Source organism: Gopherus flavomarginatus, chromosome 2 (assembly GCF_025201925.1).
Source record: "Gopherus flavomarginatus isolate rGopFla2 chromosome 2, rGopFla2.mat.asm, whole genome shotgun sequence".
NCBI lineage: Eukaryota > Metazoa > Chordata > Testudines > Testudinidae > Gopherus > Gopherus flavomarginatus.
This window is the reverse complement of record NC_066618.1, coordinates 90,190,356-90,211,643: the sequence shown is the minus strand read 5'-3', so window position 1 is coordinate 90,211,643 and position 21,288 is coordinate 90,190,356. Positions and strand designations below refer to the sequence as shown.

General features: G+C 43.2%; 1 protein-coding gene across 10 annotated transcripts in view; it reads left to right on the top strand.

Moving 5' to 3' along the window:
• The window catches only part of PDE1C (phosphodiesterase 1C), a 556,559-nt gene that overhangs the window by 451,958 nt on the left and 83,313 nt on the right, over positions 1-21,288 (top strand). For all 10 annotated transcript variants that reach the window (XR_007772331.1, XM_050937959.1, XM_050937953.1 and 7 more), the window contains 3 exons: positions 4,785-4,885; positions 9,307-9,435; positions 20,155-20,256. Coding sequence is in view for 9 of the 10 variants with exons in the window: in XM_050937959.1 (XP_050793916.1) it covers positions 4,785-4,885; positions 9,307-9,435; positions 20,155-20,256 (332 nt within the window). In the remaining variant the exon portion in view is untranslated. The remainder of the gene's footprint in view (positions 1-4,784; positions 4,886-9,306; positions 9,436-20,154; positions 20,257-21,288) is intronic.

Here is a 21,288-nt window from a genome sequence, read left to right as displayed (position 1 = left end):
TGAATCATTTCTTTCTTTTCACCATCTTTGAAGAGTTTGTTCTGGATCGTTTTTGTCATCCCTTCAGAAATGAAAAACATTCACATTTCCTTGCTCTCTCCCTGCTCCTGCTTTCCCCCCACATGGGAGACCCCTGCTGCTTTCGCAATCATTTTTAATGGCTTTGTTCTTTAAAGCCAGCCCCATTCTGCAAGATGAAGTCCATCACAGCCTAGTAAAAGGTAATATCCCCACTTGGATGGAGATTGCATCTGTTAAATGCAGGCTGCCTGGCATCATCTTTATTTTCTTTATTATGGTTCTAGTTGAAGTGGAGACTGAAAACTTTCGGTCATTTACTAGAGATTTCATTTTTTCCGCTTTATTCACAGAGCTATTGTAACTATACGTTATTTACACTGAATTTCATTTGTCATCCACTGTTCTTCTGTAGTAACCCTAGGCTGTGTTTTCTGTGGGTGTTCTCAATAAATGGCATTTTACTCCTGTCCTCAGTAGCCTTCCTCTCCATTTCAAGACCCTGCATTGTGCTGACCTTACTTGACCATGGAGGGCCTGATGTGACTTCAAGCCTGCTTAATGACTCTCCAGCTACATCAGAGTAGTAGCAGATCTGAGAGAAGGAACTCCAGGAGCTGAGCAAATTGCCTCCATTTGGGAAATGAAAGACCAGGTCTGGAAACTTGAAGTGTGGGTCTATTGCATGCCGCTTCCTAGAGAACCAGCCGTCTGCCCATCCCTGATGTAATTTAACATTATCAGAATTATGTTAAGAACATAATACCATCCATACTGGGTCAGACCAAGGGTCCGTCTAGCCCAGTATCCTGTCTTCTGACAGTAGCCAATGCCAGGTGCTTAAGAAGGAGTGAACAGAACATGTAATCATCAAGTGATCCATCCCCTGTTGTCCATTCCCAGCTTCTGGCAAGCAGAGGCTAGGGATGCCATTCCTGCCAATCCTGGCTACTAGCCATTGATGAATGTATCCTCTGTGTTGCTTGAAGACTGAAGTCATCTTCCTTGTCAATAGTAAATGCTGTTTATCCTCAGGACAGGCACAGCAACATAGAGACAACAAAAGCTTCACCACCACGAACATTTTCCAGCTGTCTTCTAATTCTGGAGGGAACATGAGTAGGGATAAGAGAATAGTTCAGTCTCCATGCCTGTTCACACAGTGTCCATCTGAATAAAACTGCCAACAGGACTACTGGGATGATCAGGGGAACAAACTGCCTATTTTATGAGAGGAGACTGGAAGAGCTTGGAAGGCTGGATTAGAAGGCCAAGAAGGGATATTATTGCTCTCTGTAAATACCAGAGAGACTGAAGAGCTATTCAAGCAAAAGGATAATATTGGCATAAGAACTAATGGCTATAAACTGGCTAAGAACAAATTCAAGCTGAAATTAGAATGTTTCTAACCATCATAGGGGTGAGGTTCTGGAACAGTCCAGTAGTTGTGGGGGCAAACAACTTAATTAGCTTTAAGTGGAAGCTCGACACATTTATGAGTGTAACTATATGATGATATTACTTGTTATGTTTGGGGGCAGGGCTTAGCAGCCCTAGGGCTCACTTCTGGTTTATGTCTTATTTTCCTAAAGCTCAAGCTTCAGGATTCCAGCCGCCTACCTACAGGGTTCAGGAAGGGATTTTTTTCTCCCCCAAATGTATGCTAGGGGTTTTTTTTAATTTTCTTCCTGTGAAGCATCAGAGATGGCCACAGCCGGAGATGGGACATTCAGAGCAGAGCTCTGAAGTGGCACTAAGCATTTTTTTCCTCAAGTTCTTGGCTAACTGGTTCCTTCTCACATGCTTGGGATCTAACTGATCACCATATGTGGGATTGGGAAGGAATTTTTCCCTCAGTCAAATTTGCGGTGACCACTGGGTTTTTTGCCTTTTTCGGCAGTGTGTGGGTACCGGTCACTTGTCAGGATTATCTCGTTGCAGGGCCGCCTAGAGGTGGGAGAAAGTTGGGCAATTTGCCCCAGGCCCCACAGGGGCCCCGCGAGCTGCTCCGGGTTTTCAGTGGCACTTCGGTGGTGGGCCCTTCATTTGCTCCAGGTCTTTGGCGGCGTGTCTTTCAGTGCAGCAGAAGACTTGGAGCGAGTGAAGGACCTACCACTGAAGTGCTGCCAGAGCCTTGCCACGCCATCCAGTGAGTACAAGCGCTGCTAGTGGGGGGGGGGGGGGGCCGGAAAAGCCACGATCAGCAGCACTTAGGCTGCTCTACCACTGCCGCTTCATTCTTTGGCAGTGGGTCCTTCCCTCCGAGAAGGACCTGCTGCTGAATTGCCGCCAAAGACCCAGCCCTACCGCAGGCCCCCTGAATCCTCTGGGCGGCCCTGTCTGAGTGTATCTCATTTCATCATTTCCCTGTCATTGCAGTGGCCTTGGGCACTGGTGCACCTCAGTACCTTCTAGTCCCTGCCTGTGGCACATCATAGTCTAATCTCTCGTTGGTTGTAATACTCTAATTTGGGTTGTTGGGTTTAGTGTGCGGGTGCTGGATGGTACTGGGGGCCTGTGATCTACAGGAGATCAGACTAGATGATCAGGGGGTCCCTTCTAGTCTTAATCTCTATGAACAAAGGTGCCAGTTCTGATGATGGTTTTTAGAGCTAGGCAAAATATTTTACTGCTGACATTATTTTTAGGATGAAATCTGACTTTGTACACCAACCTTAGGATAGTGGAGACTGCAGAATTTTGCCAGTTTGGGAGGGTCAGGATTACTACAGGGGGTGGTGGTGTTACAGGCATACGGGAGATGGCCAGATGTGGGGGTGCTGTGAGTATATGCAGAGGTTGAGGGATCACCCAACTTGTAGGGTCCCCAAAATCTAGATGTAGTAGAGCGGTGCCGGGGCTCAACCCTCCTTGCGGGCGGAGGGGAGCCACACTGGCCCCCGGCGCGTCGTCGACTCGGGGCCCATCCCTTGCTGCGGGACGGAGTGAACACACAACAGTTAGCAAGTGGCCCAGGCCCTTAGGCAGGGCGGGGCAACACACAGTCTATGTTCAGGCCTTTCAGCAGGGGCTGAGCGACAAGGTGGCAGTATATAAGTATGCCCAGGCCCTTGGGCAGGGCGGGGCAACGCACACAGTCTAGGCTCAGGCCTCGTCAGCGGGGCTGAGCACCGGGGACCAGCATATAGCCTCCCCAGGTCAGGGGAGGGGGAGTCTGCCACCCTTGACGGGGTGGCAGGGGGAACGCAGGCCCTCCCACTCCACTGCGTTCCAGCCCGGGGCCCTAGCAGCGGTTAACGCTGCTGACGGTCAGTGGGGAATCCTGACCGAAACACACTGCCATTGGCTCAGGCGAGCCTGCAGCCTGATTGGGGTCGGCTGCCACCGGGCCACTTCCAACCTCCCCCTCACCGGGTACCTGCCCTCTGCCAGCATCATCCGGGGGGTCCCAGACCATAGGTTCCTCAGGGTGTCCGGTGTTGGGAGGTCCAGTCCACTCGTCAGGGTATCGGGGGTCGGGAGGTCCGGTCCACTCCTCGGGGTATCGGGCATCGGGAGGTCCGGTCCACTCATTGGGGTATTGGGCGTCATGCGGTCCGATCCACTCCTCGGGGTACCGGGCTTCGGGAGGTCCAGGCAGCTCCTCCACAGGCCGAGCGTCGGACCGCTCAGTCGGCTCCTCTGAGTACTGGCCCCAGGGGAGGTCAGGCCAGTATCCCTCCGGGTACCGGGCACAGGGTAGGCCAGGCCCAGCAGGAGCTCGGGCCCTAGCGTCTGCCTTCTCCGGTAGCCTCCTCCTAACTGAGCCCTGGGGCCGGGCTTTTGTACTTCCTGTCCCGCCCCTTGACTTCCGGGGGGCGGGGACAGGCGGTGGTGTCCTTGGACTTCCTGTCCTGCCCCTTGACTTCCGGGGGGCGGGGACAGGCGGCGGGGGCTCCGCCCATGGCTGCGCCCTTTCTGGCCTGTTCTCCTCAGGGGAGTGGGGTCCCGTCGCTACAGGTCCCTTTGCTACACTAGGGTTATCCCTGCTTCCAAGCTGCAGATTCATCTAATTGTATTAGTAGTATTGACAATATCTAGTATTTTGTTTTCAGTATATTATGCAAACTACTTTAATCCTAATGGCACTCCTGGAGGGTAGGTGCATGTTGTTAGGTGGGGAAACTGAGGCACAGAATTATTAATTGATTTAAGCACTTCAAAAATGGATCTTGGGCTCTTACGTCATTTAGGTGCTTTTGAAAATGTTACCCCATGACTTTCTGAATATTTTTCAATTAATTATAAGTAAATAACTAGAATTACATTCTTGCTTTAATATTGCAGGTGTTTGCCTTTTTGTCAATACACACAATTCAGTAATTCATAAAGGGTCTCCTAGTCTTTGGGAATTAGAAAGATCCTAGTGTATTTTAGGCTTGTAACATCACTATTCTAGGCAAACATAGCTGATTGTATTTGTATTTTATATTGTGTGTATCTTTGCACATGCTCCATTTCTTGAGCTTGCATCTTTTTTTTCTTATTCCTTTTAAAGAAAGTAAATGTTCTCCTCCCCTTGCTTCAGCCTTTTTAGTGTCAAAAAATTTAAAATATTTTGCCAGGGTTTAATTTATTTAGATCCACCTTGAGGAAAAACAGTGGTTCAGCTTTCATGTAGGAGCTAGAGAAGTTTGCTTTGGAATAACTGACAGGCTGTAGGGCAAGGTAAATGATGTGCAGGAGAGAACTTGCCTTAACAGATGAAAGCCTTAATGCCTGAGAAAATGACAGCTTATCTGATTGCTCTATAATCTGTTTTTCAGCACTGGCTGACAGAGTTGGAGATCTTTGCTATGATCTTCGCAGCTGCCGTTCATGACTATGAACATACTGGAACCACCAACAACTTTCACATTCAGACACGGTGAGGCCTTTGTAAATTACTTAAGGAAAGGAGGGAAGAATGCTCATTTTGTCTATACTTGACTCTTCTGGGACTCTTTTTTGTTTTGTGTTTTCTTTTAATATATAGAATAGGTTAAAGAATTGTAAGTGCAAGAAACTGAGATATACCAGATTTTGTGATCATGAATGTCTTCCATTTATTGTGACAAATCCCTTTGTCACACCAGCATAAAGTTGGAGTAACTCCACTGACTTCAAATAGAACAACTTCAGATTTACACTGATGCCACATAGTAGAGAATTTGGATGAATAACTCATATTTCAAAGCTGCCAGTTGCTAAATAAATGGTCGGCCATGCTCAAGGCTGGCCCACAACATTTTAGCACCTGAGGCGGAGAGCTCAAATGACCCCCCCATGTCCCCTTGCTTGGGCCAAAACTTTGAAAGGTCTCTGCCTTCTCCCTGTTCTACTCCTCTCATGGTACTGCTCTGCTGCTTACCCCCAATAAAGGAGAACTAACAACTTAAAATGCCTTGTTCAAAAATTTTAAGTAACACTTAACTTTCAAACACTTGAACAGCAAATGTAACTTTTCTTTTCTGCATAGTAAACCCTGGCATTTTTATCTGTTTGAATAAACAAAGTGGTGCTTTCCGTGCCTTCTTGGTTGCAAAGATTTGAACTGCTTCCTGCTGAAGGTTCACAATCTGGGCCAGCTCATGCTCTATTGAGATAGTTGGAAGGCAGACCAGCCTCTTCTGTGTCGTTGTGGAGCGTAGATGTGTTTTTATTAACTTCAGCCTGGAGAAGTTGCATTCTCCACTGGCAACTGTTACAGGAAGTGTTAGAAGTATGCGCAGAGCAACAAAAGCATTTGGAAAGAAGGTGGTCATCTTATATGTGCACATATATTCCAGAACCGCCTTTGGAGTTGATTCTGCTGAAATGTATCTTGAAAAGGCTTTCAGTTCATCACCTAAATCACTCGCATCAATATTGCGCATGTCATCATGTGTCAGCACTGTCTCTAGTGCCCTGCATTGCTGGTGTAGGTCTTCTTCTGGTACAGTGAGGAGTTTTGGAATACCATACAACATCCCAAATACACTGCTGTGCTCCTTGAGCTGCATGAAACGTTCTTCAACTGACTGTATTGCACAATCTAGCACCTGGTTAAAGAATTCAACTTTGAATTGTTGTTTGGGGTCTCTTATGGATTATGCCTCATAATCAAAATGTCTTCTTCGGTGACTCTTGTATTCTTGAATGGGTGGGAAAATAGCTTCAGTGTGAAGTTCCTCTACCAACTTCTGTGCACTCTTAAGAATGTTTTGAAATCCCTCATCTGACCGGTAAAACTGTAGGTATGATTTTGCTTTGTCCAGTTGTTCCATAGCTCCAGATATATCAAGGTCAACACCTTGGAGTCTCTTGCTTACAACATTTATTTCAAACAATATGTCATACCACAACACTAAGCCACACAAAAATTTGAAGTAATGTATGTTTCTGGTGATTCCGTTTCCCTCTGCCACTGTTCTCCCATGAACAGTTCCTGTCATAGCATTATCCTCCATAATGGCAACTATGGCATCGTCTATCTTCTCAATTTGGTGTTTGATAGGCTTTATCACCTCCACTTGACTTTCCCATCGTGTGGCACTCAGTGGTTTCAGTGTCAGAGAGAATGTTCCCAGATGTTGCTTCAAAAATTGCCATCGGTGAGTGGATGCAGAGAAAAATACATAGATGCATTGAATGACCTCTCATGTCAGCTATTGCAATTCCTGTATCTTCCAGCTTTTTAAGAAGCACATTTGTCATACCAGTTCCTATAATATCATCAATGTCAATAAATTCTAGAAAATGCTCTCTGACAGTCACCATTGCAGGGACATTTTCACTAGGTTCTGTTGTTGTTACAAAACGCACCATTCAAGTCATTTGTTCTATATGGCTGATGTCAGGTATGCAGTCCAGAATAATAGAGTAATATCTTGCTGACTTCAGATCTGCCACACTCTTCTGTTTGACTATTGTTGCTAGTAACTGTATGATCTCATTTTGAATTGTTTTTCCAAGGTAGTGGTGTGTGTACATTTCTTAGGTGGTGACTCTTCTTAGATGCTCCTGGAGTACAGCATCAAATTCAGCCATCAGTTCCACAATTTTAAGGAAGTTTCCATTGTTTGGCACATACAACTGATCTGCAGTGCTAGGTTTTGGGTAGCAGGCATTCTCACAATGGTAATGAGCCTTTTCAGAACATTTTGCCAGTAAAGAGACTCTGATGCAATCTTCTCTTGATGCTGATCATCTATGGTGGCCTTTAACCTTAGTCTTATCTCAAGCTCTTTCCACCTATGGAATGCTCTCTGGTGATTTGCTCCCTTCTCGTGGCATGCCAGATTTCTAGCCAGATTTTTCCAGTCCTTTGTTCCTGTAGAACCCAGTGTGGCTGGAACATTAGACTGGAAGAGTTTGCAACAAAAACAGTATGCAGCATTCTGGGTTTTTGAGTACATAAGCTATGGCCTCTCCACTTTGTCATCATTCGGGATTTCACACCAGTAATGTGTTGGATGGAAACTTCTATTTTCATTGTCTTTGGGGAACATGAAGTTTTCCACTTGCTGTGGCCCATGCAGTACAAGGAAGTCCCTCAGGCTACTGCTCAAGTGGATGCACAGTCGTGGCTCATCCAGACTTAAGGAACTAAACTCAGCAGCAGCTGTTTCTTGCACCTCCACCACACTCTTCTCTGATCTACACTTTTCTTCAGGAATGTGCATGGTTACGTCCATTTGAGATGGAGATATGGATGCTGCAGTAGCTACCAGGTCATCTGCACTCTGACTAACTGGAAGATCAGGCATCTCCTCACCACTCACTGGGGCCAGAAGGCTCACTGTGAACATTTATGTCTATGTATCTCAGGAGAGCTCCTCCCTGCTTAGATAGAAAAGCTTCCTTTGCTTTATTTCTTTTTCTGAATGCTGCCCCAGAGGGGCGTTTTCTTCTTTCATTCACGACTGCTGTTCTGTACCAGCTATAGTGTCTCTCAACACTCAATTGAAGGGGAGAAATAAGGAGGCTGATAGCAGGGCCTGAGTGAGGAAAGATATCAGCATCTTAAGGGCCTAACTGGCTCCTACTACTTCAGCTGACTGCCTGTTCTCCTCAAGTGGGTTCAGGGAAGCAGCAGGAAACAGGAAACTCCCTGAGAAGCTGGTGTTAATCAGTCAGGCTCCTAGGGCTGCTAGAGAGATACATAAGAGGCTCCTCCTCCTCTCTATCCCTGCAGCTCCTACTGATTTCTGTTATTCCCTCTCACCTTTTCTCCTGCTTGCCTGTTATGTCTCTTGTGCCCTCCTTCCTGCAGCATAGCACTCCACCATCTCTGCATCTAGAGCAGAGAAAATACATATGCACCAGCAGCAGAAACAATTTTCTACACTCTGGGTCCTAGTGGCCCCCCAACACATACACAGTCTGGCACCTGATATGGCTGCCTCAGTTCATCTCATGGTAAGGCCAGCCCTGGCCATGCTGGAATAATTTGGAGGTATTCTGGTTATGTTTCTTCTTCAAGTTGAAAGAAGCAGAAGAAGAAGCCAACATTTCATTGAATGAAACAAACAGAAAATAGATATTCATCAATAAACCACAAAGAACGGGAAACTACACATCAGCAGCCTTCGCCAGTACCTCTCCCTGCCAAATGCCATGCCTGCAGCTATAGAATGTGTTTATAATGCCTCAGCGGTTGTTGTGGTAGCCATATTTGAAAACACTGGAGAGCACTGCAGGACATTAGGTGGGCAGGAACTTGGCTAGACCAGTGCCATTTTGGAAGCAGACAACTCTTTTGGGGGAGGTTTTCAAAGGCACAAAAGGTAGTTAGGCATCTAACTTCCACTGACTTTCAGTGAGATGTGGGTACCTAACTGCTCTTTGTGCCTTTGGAAATGTTCACCGTTGTGTCAAAGGTCAGGTGTTCTCAGCAGGTCTATGGTGGCAATGGTTGTGCTATGAATTCCTTGTGTAAAATAATCAATTCAGAAAATAATACGGGGACCAACCTTGCAATCCCTAACTCACACAAAATAAGAGAATTGAGCAAAGGCCTCATTGTTTCACCCAATGACTGATATTTATGTAGTATTTAGCAGCCAAATGTCTCTCAGCACTCCTTTTAAATCTTTAACACAGTGTTTGGGTGGGTCTTAAGCAGCGAATGTGGTTTAGTGCAAGGCTTTTCCCCTGAGGTGAATTTCAACCGTTTGTCTTAATGTTTTTCCCAATGAATACAGCATTACACTTACTATAAAAATACCAATATGTAGTCTGTAATTGTGAATCATAGTAACATTTCTGAACGTGAGACTGACATAATGGAAAGAAACATAACTTTTTCTATATTCTTTTAAATTCTAGGTCGGATTCAGCCATTCTGTATAATGACCGATCTGTGCTCGAAAATCACCATGTCAGTGCAGCCTATCGCCTTTTGCAAGATGATGAGGAGATGAACATTTTGTCTAACCTCTCAAAGGATGATTGGAGGTAAGAACAAGCAGTAAGGTCATTTGGGGAAGTTACAACTGGGCCATTTGTAGTTACTATATTTTTTGAATAATAGTATCCATCAAAATATAATATACAGCTGTATTTTTATTATGAAGAGAAAGGATATTTAAAAATCTTTATCCTCGTCTTACCCCTCTCATTTTCATCTGCTGTACTCTTAGAACTAACTTCAGAAGTGATATGTGAAGTTATTTAACTTAGAATGGAATCTATTCATTAGTCTCTCATAGATCTCCCTTCATCCACTTATCACTGTGTAGGTGAATATACTGGTGGACTGATTTTCATTTACACAAAAACATAAATTACAATTAAGCCCCGTCCGAGGCCCGTTTATACTGCCAGAACATTATAAATGAGTTTTAGTGTAATGGGAATCAGGCCCAGAGCGAATAAGTGGGTGTAATAGACATGCCAAAAAGCCAGAAGAAGGTGTAATTTAAAACAGGCACTCCTGATGGAAATTGGCATTTTTTAAATAACAGATTATTCAAACTAAAAGAGGGCTTTTTATCTCCTTTTTAAATGAAATCTCTGACATTTTAAAAATAACAATTATGCATAAAACATATATAGTTACCTGGGCCGGACAGGAAGAATCTTAAATGAATTGTATTAATCAGAGTTCTTTCTCACTGGAGTGAAAGCATCCCATCATGTGTTATTGCAGACAAACATACACTGGTTCATGTATGCATTCAAACTGAACAAAGTGCTGAGCATACTCAACTCTTATTGACTTCAATGGAAATTGAGGGCACTCAGCAGTAGTCCTCTGGGCTCTGGTAAGCTGGGCAGGGAGGGAAAGTTTACCCTCTTCCTTCTCCCTTGGGTCTGTGTTCCATACTCATCCAGTCTTCCCAGCACAGAAACCCTCATGACAGGTGGAGCCAGGGAGGGCAACAATGTACCCCTATCTGAGCACCTGGCCTAAATCCCAGAACCACATGTGGTTTGTTTCATTCAAAAGTCAGCACTATGGATCACAGTTGCCAACTTTCACGCAACAAGCTACAAGCCAAAAACTAGCCAATTAAGCCAAAAACAAGCCCAATTTCTGTGTGTTTTTCTGTGGCTGTCTGGCTATGTCTGCAATGGCTGTCAGGCTAAGTATGACAAGCCACTCAACATCTTGTGGATTAATAAACAGACAAACTCTGAGGAAAAAACACGTTAACACTCAGAACGTGTCACAAGAATCTTGAAAAAGGAATAAAACCCACTCTGTGGGTCATGGTATTGAAATCTAATTTATTTTTCAAGATCTAGGTTGTCTGTTTACTTTTTGCATTTCATTCACCTTGCACGGTGAAAAGAAGCTGAACGATTTCAGTTAACAGCATGAGGCTGTTGTGTTTAAATTCAGTATTGTAAGGGATTTTAAAAAATTCTAATGAACTTGCTTTCTCTCAAATTAGATATATAAGATAGCAAGGAAAACAGATTTTTTAAATTGTAAACTTTCTCCTACAGAATCTAAAATATAAACATAATTTTCTACAAACATACTGGGCCTATTTTTCCCTTGGCATAACCCAAGTGGTCGTGGCACCTCAGTAGTGTTGGATTCATGCAGGTTGTGAAGTGCTTTGGCAGGGAAGTTTCTGTACTGATGATGATGATGATGATATTTCAAGGAAGAGAGAAATTAAGGTCCCAGTTCAGCAAGGTATTAAAGCATGTATCTACATAGAAGTTAGTGGGACTACTCGGTGTTCAGAATTAAGCCTATGCTTAAGTACCTTGCTGAAACTTAATGGGAGCTGATGAGGGAGGAGAAGAGAAAGTGGAAAAAAAATTAAAGGAAGGAATTTAAATTTTGCCTTAACTTCCCACACCCGCTTTTGGGATGTACAAATCACAATGGAACAAATTTGTCCCTACTGTAACTACACTGTCCTCATATTTAAATGTAGGCCTATGGTACATGACCGCTTGCTTGATTCTCTTCATTTCTTCCATTCTCCTCTCTCTTTTACCATCTTAATCCCGCCTCCTTCCTCATAATATCATTTTAGGGACCACATCTTTCATCCCAATGCAGTTCACAACATGCAGTCATTGAAATGCTACAAACTCTTGGATGGAGGCCATCATCTAACTACACAAGCAGAGCAAACTGTACAATCTTGTATTTTGTAGGGGAGATAGTTTTGGCCAAAGAAGAGTGTCATGGAAAGTCTTATCTCAAAGACCAACACACAGTACAAAACAAGGAAACTGGATTTATCTGCCTTAGAAGGATGAAGCACTGAGTCAACACTGGGAAATAATTCAGTCTCTAAACTGTTTGTGATAATAAATAAAATTCTACCTAGAGAACAAAATTAAATAGATAGCACTGGGGTGTCCCTACTACCACTCCCTACACTCGTAACTTTAATGGGGAACTGTGCATTGCTTTGTCCATTAAATGAAAAGCAATAATTAATTCTGGGCTACAGTAAAAGGTCATGTGTCATTGGCTGCAAAGTAGATTTTTAGCAGCTGCTTTTGACCATATTCTTGGTAGTTTGAGCACAATCTTCAGAAAAATAGTCCGAGTCTTGAAACTTTAAAACGTTGTTTGAGTAGAAGCTACCCCCTCCTCTTCATAGTGACAGAACTAGAACTGGGCAAAAAAAATTGAGTAACTACTTTATTCACTGGAAAAAAGCTATTTTGGTTGACCTGAAACTATTCATACATTTGGTAGAAATTTGTCTAATCACTGGGCTAAAAGTTGTAAGAGGGGCACCACCAGCAGCTCCTCTTTGTGAACCTAGGCCTTTAAAAACACCAGCAAACAACATTTCAGGTCAAACATGTTTTGTTTGTCCCAATGTGAATGCTCCCCCAGGGTACCCAGGGTTATGAGGAACCTCACCGCCACATGCCTTTAGTGTAAAGGAGTCTTGTCTGTGCTTGCTGTGGATCAGCTTCCTGAAACCAACAGCCTCTGGCAGCACAAGCACTGCCTTCCAGGCAGGTCTGCAGGCCACACGCTTTTTACAGTTCCTTCTCCACTGAACACTCACAGAGTTACCAGACCTGCTGTTCCCAAAAGACCAGTATACACCAACGTGTAAGATTCAGCTCAGGACCTTCACTTTGCTTAACACCACAGCACTTAGATGTATTCATGGTGAAAGCAAGAATAAGTTTCTTATCAAAGAACAGAGATCCTAGTGACAGTAAGTAAGAATATTGGAAACAAATGGTTACATATAAAACAAAATCATTACAAGCTTTCTAGAGACTGAACTTGACTAACAGGTTAACCTCCTGTTGAAAGAAAATGATTATTTCCAAAGTTATCTCCAACATGTTCAACCAAGCCTGGCTGAGACCCCTTTTTCATGAAGCAAAATCGCTGTCCTTTTATTTCCTGAGTGAAAAGCAACCGGGTGTCATCTTTGCCTCCCAAATACAGTGGAGCAAACCTTTGATATACACCCCCAGATAGTTTTCTCTCTCCCCACTTCCCTTTCCCACACCACTGCTTTCCTCTTTCTGAAGTCGCTGCAATCCTTTATTTGCATTTGGTGATAGAAGACCCATTATGAATGAGACAATATAAACATCCATTGTTTGACAGAAAACCTGGTTTTCACGTTTGCTGGTGAAACAGTCCCTAGACCTAGCTTAATGGGATTAAATTGGGGTGGAGGGTGGATAATTTCCATACAAGTATATTAAAGGAACTGGCACATGGAACTGCAAGCCTAATGAATTTGTAAACTCAGGGGCCATACTCTACGACTAGAAAATTGCTAATATAGTTCCTGTTTTTAAGAAAGGAAAAAAATACAGGTCTGTTAGCTTGACCTCAATTGTATGCAAGATCTTGGAACAAATTTTGAAAGAAGAAGTAATAAAGAACATAGAGGTAAACAGTGATTGGGATAAAATACAACATGGTTTTACAAAAGGTAGATTGTGCCAGACCAACCTGATCTCCTCTTTGAGAAGATAACTGAATTTTTAGACAAAGGAAATGCAGTAGATCTAATCTATCAGGATTTCAGTATGGAATTTGATACAGTTCCACATGGGAAATTATTAGTTAAATTGGAGAAGATGAGGATTAATATGAGGATTGAAAGGTGTATAAGGAATTGGTTAAAGGGGAGACTACAACATGTCATTGAAAGGTGAACTGTCTGTCTGGAGGGAGGTTACTAGTGGATCGGTTTGGGGACTAATCTTATTTAACATTTTTATTAGAGACCTTGTCACAAAAAGTGGAAGTGTGCTAATAAAATTTGCGGATGACACAAAGTTTGGAGTTATTACCAATATAGAGGAGAACTGGAATATCTGGACAAGTTTGAAAATTGGAGAAATAGAAATGGGATGAAATTTAATAGTGTGAAGTACAAGGTCAGGCACTTAGGGATTAACAACAAGGCTTTGGGTGGGAGGGATCACTCAGTGGTTTAAGCATTGGCCTGCTAAACCCAGAGTTGTGAGTTCAATCCTTGAGGGGGCCACTTAGGGATCTGGGGCAAAGTCAGTACTTGATCCTGCTAATGAAGGCAGGGAACTGGACTCAATGACCTTTTGGTTCCCTTCCAGTTCTATCAGATAGGTATATCTCTATACATTTTTGCTATAAACTGGGGATTTATCAGTTGGAAGTGACAGAGGAGGGGAAATACCTGGGTGTATTGGTTGATCGCAGGATGACTAGACTGCCAATGTGATGCAGCCATTAAAAAGGTCAATGCAGTCCTAGGATGCATCAGGCAAGGTATTTCCAGTAGAGATAGGGAAATGTTAGTACCATTGTACAAGGCAACACTCATTTGGAATACAGTGTCTCCCATGTTTAAGAAAGATAAATTCAAACTGGAACAAGTGCAGAGAAGGGCTATGAGGATGATCTAAGGGATGGAAAACCTGCCTTATGAGAAGAGACTCAAAGAGCTTGGCTTGTTTAGTCTAACCAAAAGAAGGCTATGGGGAGAGATGATTGCTCTCTATAAATACATCAGAGGGATAAATACCAAAGCAAGGAGAGGAATTATTTGAGTTAAGCCCCAATGCTGACACAAGAACAAATGGATATAAACTGGCCATCAACAAGTTTAGGCTTGAAATTAGATGAAAGTTTTTAACCATCAGAGGAATGAAGTTCTGGAAGATCTTCCAAGGGGAGCAGTGGGGGCAAAAAACCTAACTTGTTTTAAGAATGAGCTTGATAAGTTTACAGAAGGGATGGTATGATGAGGCTGCCTGCAATGGCATGTAGTCCATCTGTGACTGCTAGCAACAAATATCTCCAGTGGCTGGTGATGGGACAGTAGATAAGGAGGGCTCTGAGGTACTACAGATAATTCTTTCCTAGGTGTCTGGCTGGTGGGGCTTGCCGCCGTGCTCAGGGTCTAACTGATCACCATAGTTGGGGTCAGGTAAGAATTTCCCCCCTGGGTTAGATTGGCAGAGATGCTTGGGGCGGGGGTCATCTTTCTCTGCAACATGGGGTCACTTGCAAGTTTAAACTAATATAAATGGTGTTCTGTAACCATTAATTATCTGTAACTTGAAGTCTTTAAATCATTATTTGAGATCTTCAGTAACTCAGACAGAGGCTTACTTCTATTACAGGAGTTGGGCGTGTGAGATTTTGTGGCCTGCAATGTGCAAGTGGTCAGACTAGTTGATCATGATGGTCCCATTTGGCCTTAGAGTCTATGAGTCTATGACTGTAAGAATACATTTTCAGTGTATATACATAGCTTTCTACACAGTATCCATCTATACATTTCACAATGATGTTCATGACCAAAGTGACGAAAGCTTCAAGACATCACCTGACGCTCTGTGGTAAACTAGAATGTACATGCCACACCCAAGAGATTCCTTGTAACCCTTCTGCACTCCTTTTCCAGTTGGTATTGAGAAGTTCTAAGCTGTTACCCAAACCAGACTTTGATTCACCAAAAATGTTTGTAATTTTTTTGAATTTGGTTTGACCCGAATTGAATTATTATTTACTTTTCAGAACTGCCAGTGAACTGAAAAATCAGTTGTTGGCCCAGCTCTAGTCAGAATGCATGTTCCTTGGTATACTCATTTATGTTTGAAGATTCTAAGAGTACCACAGCTCCTTCAAGAAATACATTATCTGGTTTAGTTAGATTTGAAGCTTTTCTAAATTGCTTAATTTTCTTCCTTCTTTCGTTAGGGCCTTATTTTGTAGCTGCTGCACATGAAGCTGCTGCAGAATAATGGTCATTGTTCAGATGTACCATAAGGCCAACATTTTGAAATACAGCTTCTGATTTTGGGTGCCTCCATCTTAGAGTGTCTAACCTGAAACACCTTGGAGCTGTTCCAGAGGTGCTGAGAACTCACAGTCGTAGATGGGGTCAACAGCACTTTAAGATACTAAAAAAAAATAAAATTAAAATAAAATAAATCAGGCCCAAAGTATCTCAATCTGGGCAATAAAAATCCAAGGCCCTTTAGATCAGAAGGTATTCTTGAAAATTTTAGCCTAACAAGTTTTAAAGATTTATCACATCCAAATTTGGGTTTATTTATTCATTTTGAGCTATCTGATAATTTGAATGTCCCCTACAGCAATAGGCCCTGGCGCTGATTCTGGACAAGACTCAGGCATGCGCGAAAGTGCCTTTTCTGAACAGAGGTCACATTAAGATTTAAGACTACAATAGAAAAAGTGAAGATAGACTTGGGAAATGTGTCTGTCTGTGCATATGGGTTTTATCAATTTTATGGGTTTAATCTTTCTAGTCTGGGAATGTGTTTTCAGGAAAGGTTCTTCTATTCAACCAGCACGAGCAGACCTCTTTGTGGCTTTTGCATGTGCGGGGACAGCAGATGAGCCCAGAAGAGGTCTGCTGTGGGATCAGGGAGAAAAGAGCTTAGTCCTTACTTTAATTTTCAGCACTTTTTCTCGTTCACATTAAAGAACTCTGCTGCTTGTTAAATATTTGAAAAGTTGATAGGTTGCTTCCTCTGACAAATCCCATTTGCTAAAGTAGTCCACAGGTAAATCCTAAAACTGAAACTAAAACAGATCGCACTGAATTAAGAAAATAAATTGCAAAGAGAACAGATGCTTTCCAAGATACTGTTATGGATCTCTTTTCTGGCACTCTATTTCTCTGCTAATAATTTCCATGCAGTTTACTGAAATAGAGCATATTTAGTACAAGCCCTCACTGGCAAGTACAGGATTAAAAAGGCATCTGGAAAATGTTGAACTCTTCAGCTCCTATCAGTTTATAGCTCAGGAAATAGGGTCTAATGAAGGTTTTCATAAACCATTGTTAGTGGACATGGAGTTGTGATCCAACAGTTGGGTATGTGATCTCTCATGCCATATAATGCCATGTGTGTTACTGATGTTTTGTTATTGCAGGTCAGTTATGCCTTTTGTAGGCTGGCTGAAACTTTTAGGGATGCATTTACGAGGGTTCAAGATGAAAAATTTGCCTACACATAATCTTCAGTTGGGCATGTAACAGACAGTCATTTGCACAAGCAATTATATATTTTTCTTGTCCAAATCCAGTATTTGTATTCGTGCAGTGCGTAAGCATGCACATTTTTGTGAGTAATGCCAGCCTTTGAAAATGTTGCCTTTAAGGCAATGTTGTTCCTTTCTTTATTATTTTCCATGAGAATAAAAAAGTGAGACCCACAATCCATGGTTTGTACATAATTTTCTGCTATGCACAAAAATGCATGCATTTGACGGAAGTGGAACAGACAAAACACTATGCTGTTGGCAGGAACCCTGCTACTGGGCCCACGGGTATGGACTAGATGACCTCAATAGGCCTTTTCCACTCCAATTTCTCTGACTTTATGAGGATTCAATTTTTTCAGTAGGGAACAGCATAAACTGGGGTGGGGCTAAGGAGAAAAACTGCGTGGAACAAAACATCAAAAACTATTATGCAACATTTCATGAAGTGAACATCCTCAGGGCAGTTGTCCTAAAGAGCAGGTTAAAGTGGTCTCCAGCTGGAACAATGCAAGAGATTTTAAAGAATTTATGTCTGTAAATTAAAGCAGACTAGAGATCAATGATCCCAGCCTACTGATAGAACTACAGTACACCTGTGACTCATGAATGCATAATTAATTACTCCAGGTGCAGTAATCAGTGGTAAAGATAGCATAGAAGTATTACGATATTACTTACAAAAATGTACAGGATTTTTATCCCACGGTGGAAACATTGCAGCTTTGATTCTGCCCTAGATGATTATACCAAAATATGCATGTGTAGTCCACTGCTGGTGGAAAGTCCATCTGGACATGCTGGGAAGCATCTTCAAATGCCTGCCACAGCAGTCAGAAAAGTGGGCAGGGTATGTGGCCAGGGCACCCATGAGGTGTGCTTATTCAGTGTGTCCATGAGGCTGTCTCCATTGGTGGGTCTCCCGTGGAAAGCCAGCTCCAAGATAGAGCTGCTCTTCTCCAACAAGAACCGCTGTGGGACAGCAGTGATGCAAATACCATGTGCCCTCCCTGTGGAGTACAGCAGTCCCTGACAGCTCTGTGGAGGAGAAAGGGGCTTTGCAAATTGCAGTTGCCTGTCCCAGCAGGATGAATCAATCCCATGATGTACTGGAAGATTAGATTAGAATTCAGGATGAAGCCATATCCCTATGAAAAGATTATAGGGAAATACAATCTTTTTTTTTTAAATGGCCTGTTTCTGGTGAATATGAGCCCAGTTTCCAAATGAAGTGGGCCTTTCCAATCAAAAACCTGCAAAAAGTTGTATTTTCACACATTTTCAATTCAAAAATATTTCTAATTCCATCTAAGGCACTTTTATGGCCCCCACTACCATAGTATTCAATCATCTCAATCTTTAAGCAGGGAATTTCATCAAAATTACTGAACAAATCTGAGGACATACTCACTGAGCACGTCACTGAAAATAGAAAGAAGACTGTATATCTGATAGACCAGAAAGTTTTGATGGTTTAAAGTTCTGGAAAAAATCCACGTTGACTTCTAAGGGATTTCAATCTGATCCTTCCCAAGTAGGATTTTTTTTTAACTATTCATTCATTTATTCATTGTGGAATAGTTTGAAGGTTTAATATCAGGAGCACAATGTGATACACTTGAACAAAATACTGTTTTGAAAAAAAAAGTGCTATGGGGTGGCTAGGGTTAGAGTTAAACATCCGCAACTTAAAGACATTTCTCCGTCTGTCTAATGTGATAACACTGCGTCCAGTCCCAAAATTTCAGAGAATATTCATTGCATTGAAGGGCCAGAACCCTATTGATTTGGGGAGAAAATCTGAAAACCAAAAAACAGAAATAGGGGAATACATGAACCTCCCGCCAGCTCTTTGTATAGCTACAGCCTCAAGCACCTCTTCTATTGCCTATTGATCCAAGCAATGTTTAATTTGTAATGAAAGAGGTACCGGGGCTCAAGCTGGATGGCCAGAGAGTGGCAGCTACTGGCACTGAAGGCAGTGCTGCTGCCAGCAGCAGCGCAGAAGTAAGGGTGGCATGGTATGGTGATATCTCTGCTCATCCTGCCTATGGAATTTAACATGTTGACTCTCAGAATGCCTTATCTCCTAGACAGAAAGAAGAGGGTGTAAGGGCATAGGGGTGGGGAGAATGGGGCACATGGAATCGCTGGTAGTTGGAAAAATGGGGGACTTGGTATGGGGAGTGGGAAGAAGAGGGGCACACAGAACTTTAGCATGGAGGGCAAAGTGGGAATTGAGGGAAAGGAATAATTAGGATTCCCACTAATCCCCTGGCATGGGGAGTAGGAGGATGGGGCACACAGACCTCCTGGGCATGGGAAGAATGAGAGACTCTACTGTGGGGGAGACGGCAATGAGGGGTGCACAGAGCTCCTGCCTTGGGCAGGAATGGGGGACCCTGCAGTGGAGGGCTGGGTGAATGGGAGAGCACACAGAGCCCCTGCCATGGAGGAAAATGAAAGGTATGGGAGAAGTGGGAATGGGGATGCTCAGAGCTGTTGTATGGAGGGCAGAATGGAGGAGCCTGAAATGAGGATGGAAAATGGGGGAGTACACAGAGGCCCGGGCAAGGAAGAGATTTAGGGGAGAGGGTTCAGGAAGTCCAGAAAAAGAGGGGAATGGGGTTGGGGGTGAAGGAGGAAGAAGGATGCAAGGAGCCTGTGTGTGTGCAATAAGTTCAGTTTGCACAAGCTATGAAGTTAACATACATGAACTTTCCTTACAAGTATTACGCCATCTACACAAGCCATTGGTGTTTCTTTAACTAATCTATTTTAAAACTGCTTTAGAAGGTAAGTCGATACATGGTTGTGTTTCAAAGTTCACTTGCTCCTACCCAGGGCATGCACAGTATTTGAACAGCCTGCTTGCTTCCTTTTAAGAGCCTCCTATAAAAGAAATCGATTTGGGAGCTTTGTGTTTAATTGAAAAGAGTGGACTGTAATGGACTTGTCAGAAACCTCTGGGATTTCTCTTAGCAAGAGTTAATCATCTGACTAAATTGCTTGCTCTGTGGCTGGTATTTACAACATGAGATCCTCCTTTCTTTCCTCTTTTGCCCTGATAAAGTGAAGAGTTCAGTGACGCAAGTGGAGGAGAGTGGAAATGTCAGAAGTGATTTGCAGCTACTCAACAAAAGAAACAGCAGTGTTATTTAACTTGTTTCTCTTTCTCTTTCCTCCCTTCTCTTGGCTCGATATCTGCCCAAAAGGGAATTCAGGGCCTTGGTGATAGAGATGGTGTTGGCCACTGATATGTCCTGTCACTTCCAACAAATCAAAGCCATGAAGAATGCTTTGCAGCAGCCAGAAGGGTGAGTCACCTCCTGACACTGTGTGCAGTAAAGGGCTGCATTTCAGATGGTACTTTGCAATTGTATTAAACTTAAAAAGTCTCTCTCCGGAGGACCCTTTGATGACCACATCTATTTCTGTTGTTGGATTTTGAATGAATTCACATGTTTACACTCAGGCACGTGCCCGTATGATATTCTGGCGGGCCACAGCATCTAAATAGCAAAGCTTTGGGATAAACCAGCCCATTCATTTTCCTTTTCTTAACAATACAAGATAAAGGGCACATGTGAAAGAGCTTTAATTATGGCCTCAGGTCACAGGCGCTGGGAGCAACACGGGCTGCACAGAGTACAGCTTGTGCCTCCACTGCAGGGAGCCAACTCTGAAATCGGAGACAATAGGGAAGCAATATCAGAGCCACAGAGGGCAAGTGTGTGCTATAGAGCAGGCAGAACAGTATGAGGAAGGCCTTCTCCTCGCCAGTGATCATCTGTGAACCACTTAGAGCCCTGAGTATCTCCTCTACTCTCTCTCCCCACCCCCAACACAGCATTTGATCCAAACCCTCAAAACTCTGAACTGTGAGTAATATTCTTCCAGCCAAGGAGGGCTTGGCACACGTCTTCCTGGAGCCTGCCAAGACTGTACCTAAATCAGACATGGATGATACTAGCTGCTATCTCCTCTCAGGAGCTGTATGTATTGCTTCTGCAGCACTCCTGACAGTTTGGGGCAGCGAGAGATTGGGATTACTGCATGGCAGTATCCATCATAATTCACTAGGCTCCTGGGCTGGCCTCTCAGTGGCATGGCTTTAAAAAGATTTCAGCTTTCTGTAGGGCCTCCAAAGAGTTTGAGTTTCTTTTCTGATCTCTTACCTGCACCAGCTTTTTACTGGTGGAATTCACATGGTTTAAATGGAATTACTGTTCATGCTTATCACTGTGAGATCAGCAAGTCAACAGACTAAAATAATCTAGAACTATTTACTGATTGGTGTTTCATGGACTGTAACCCAGCCCAAACTGAGAGTATCGGGAACATTCAAA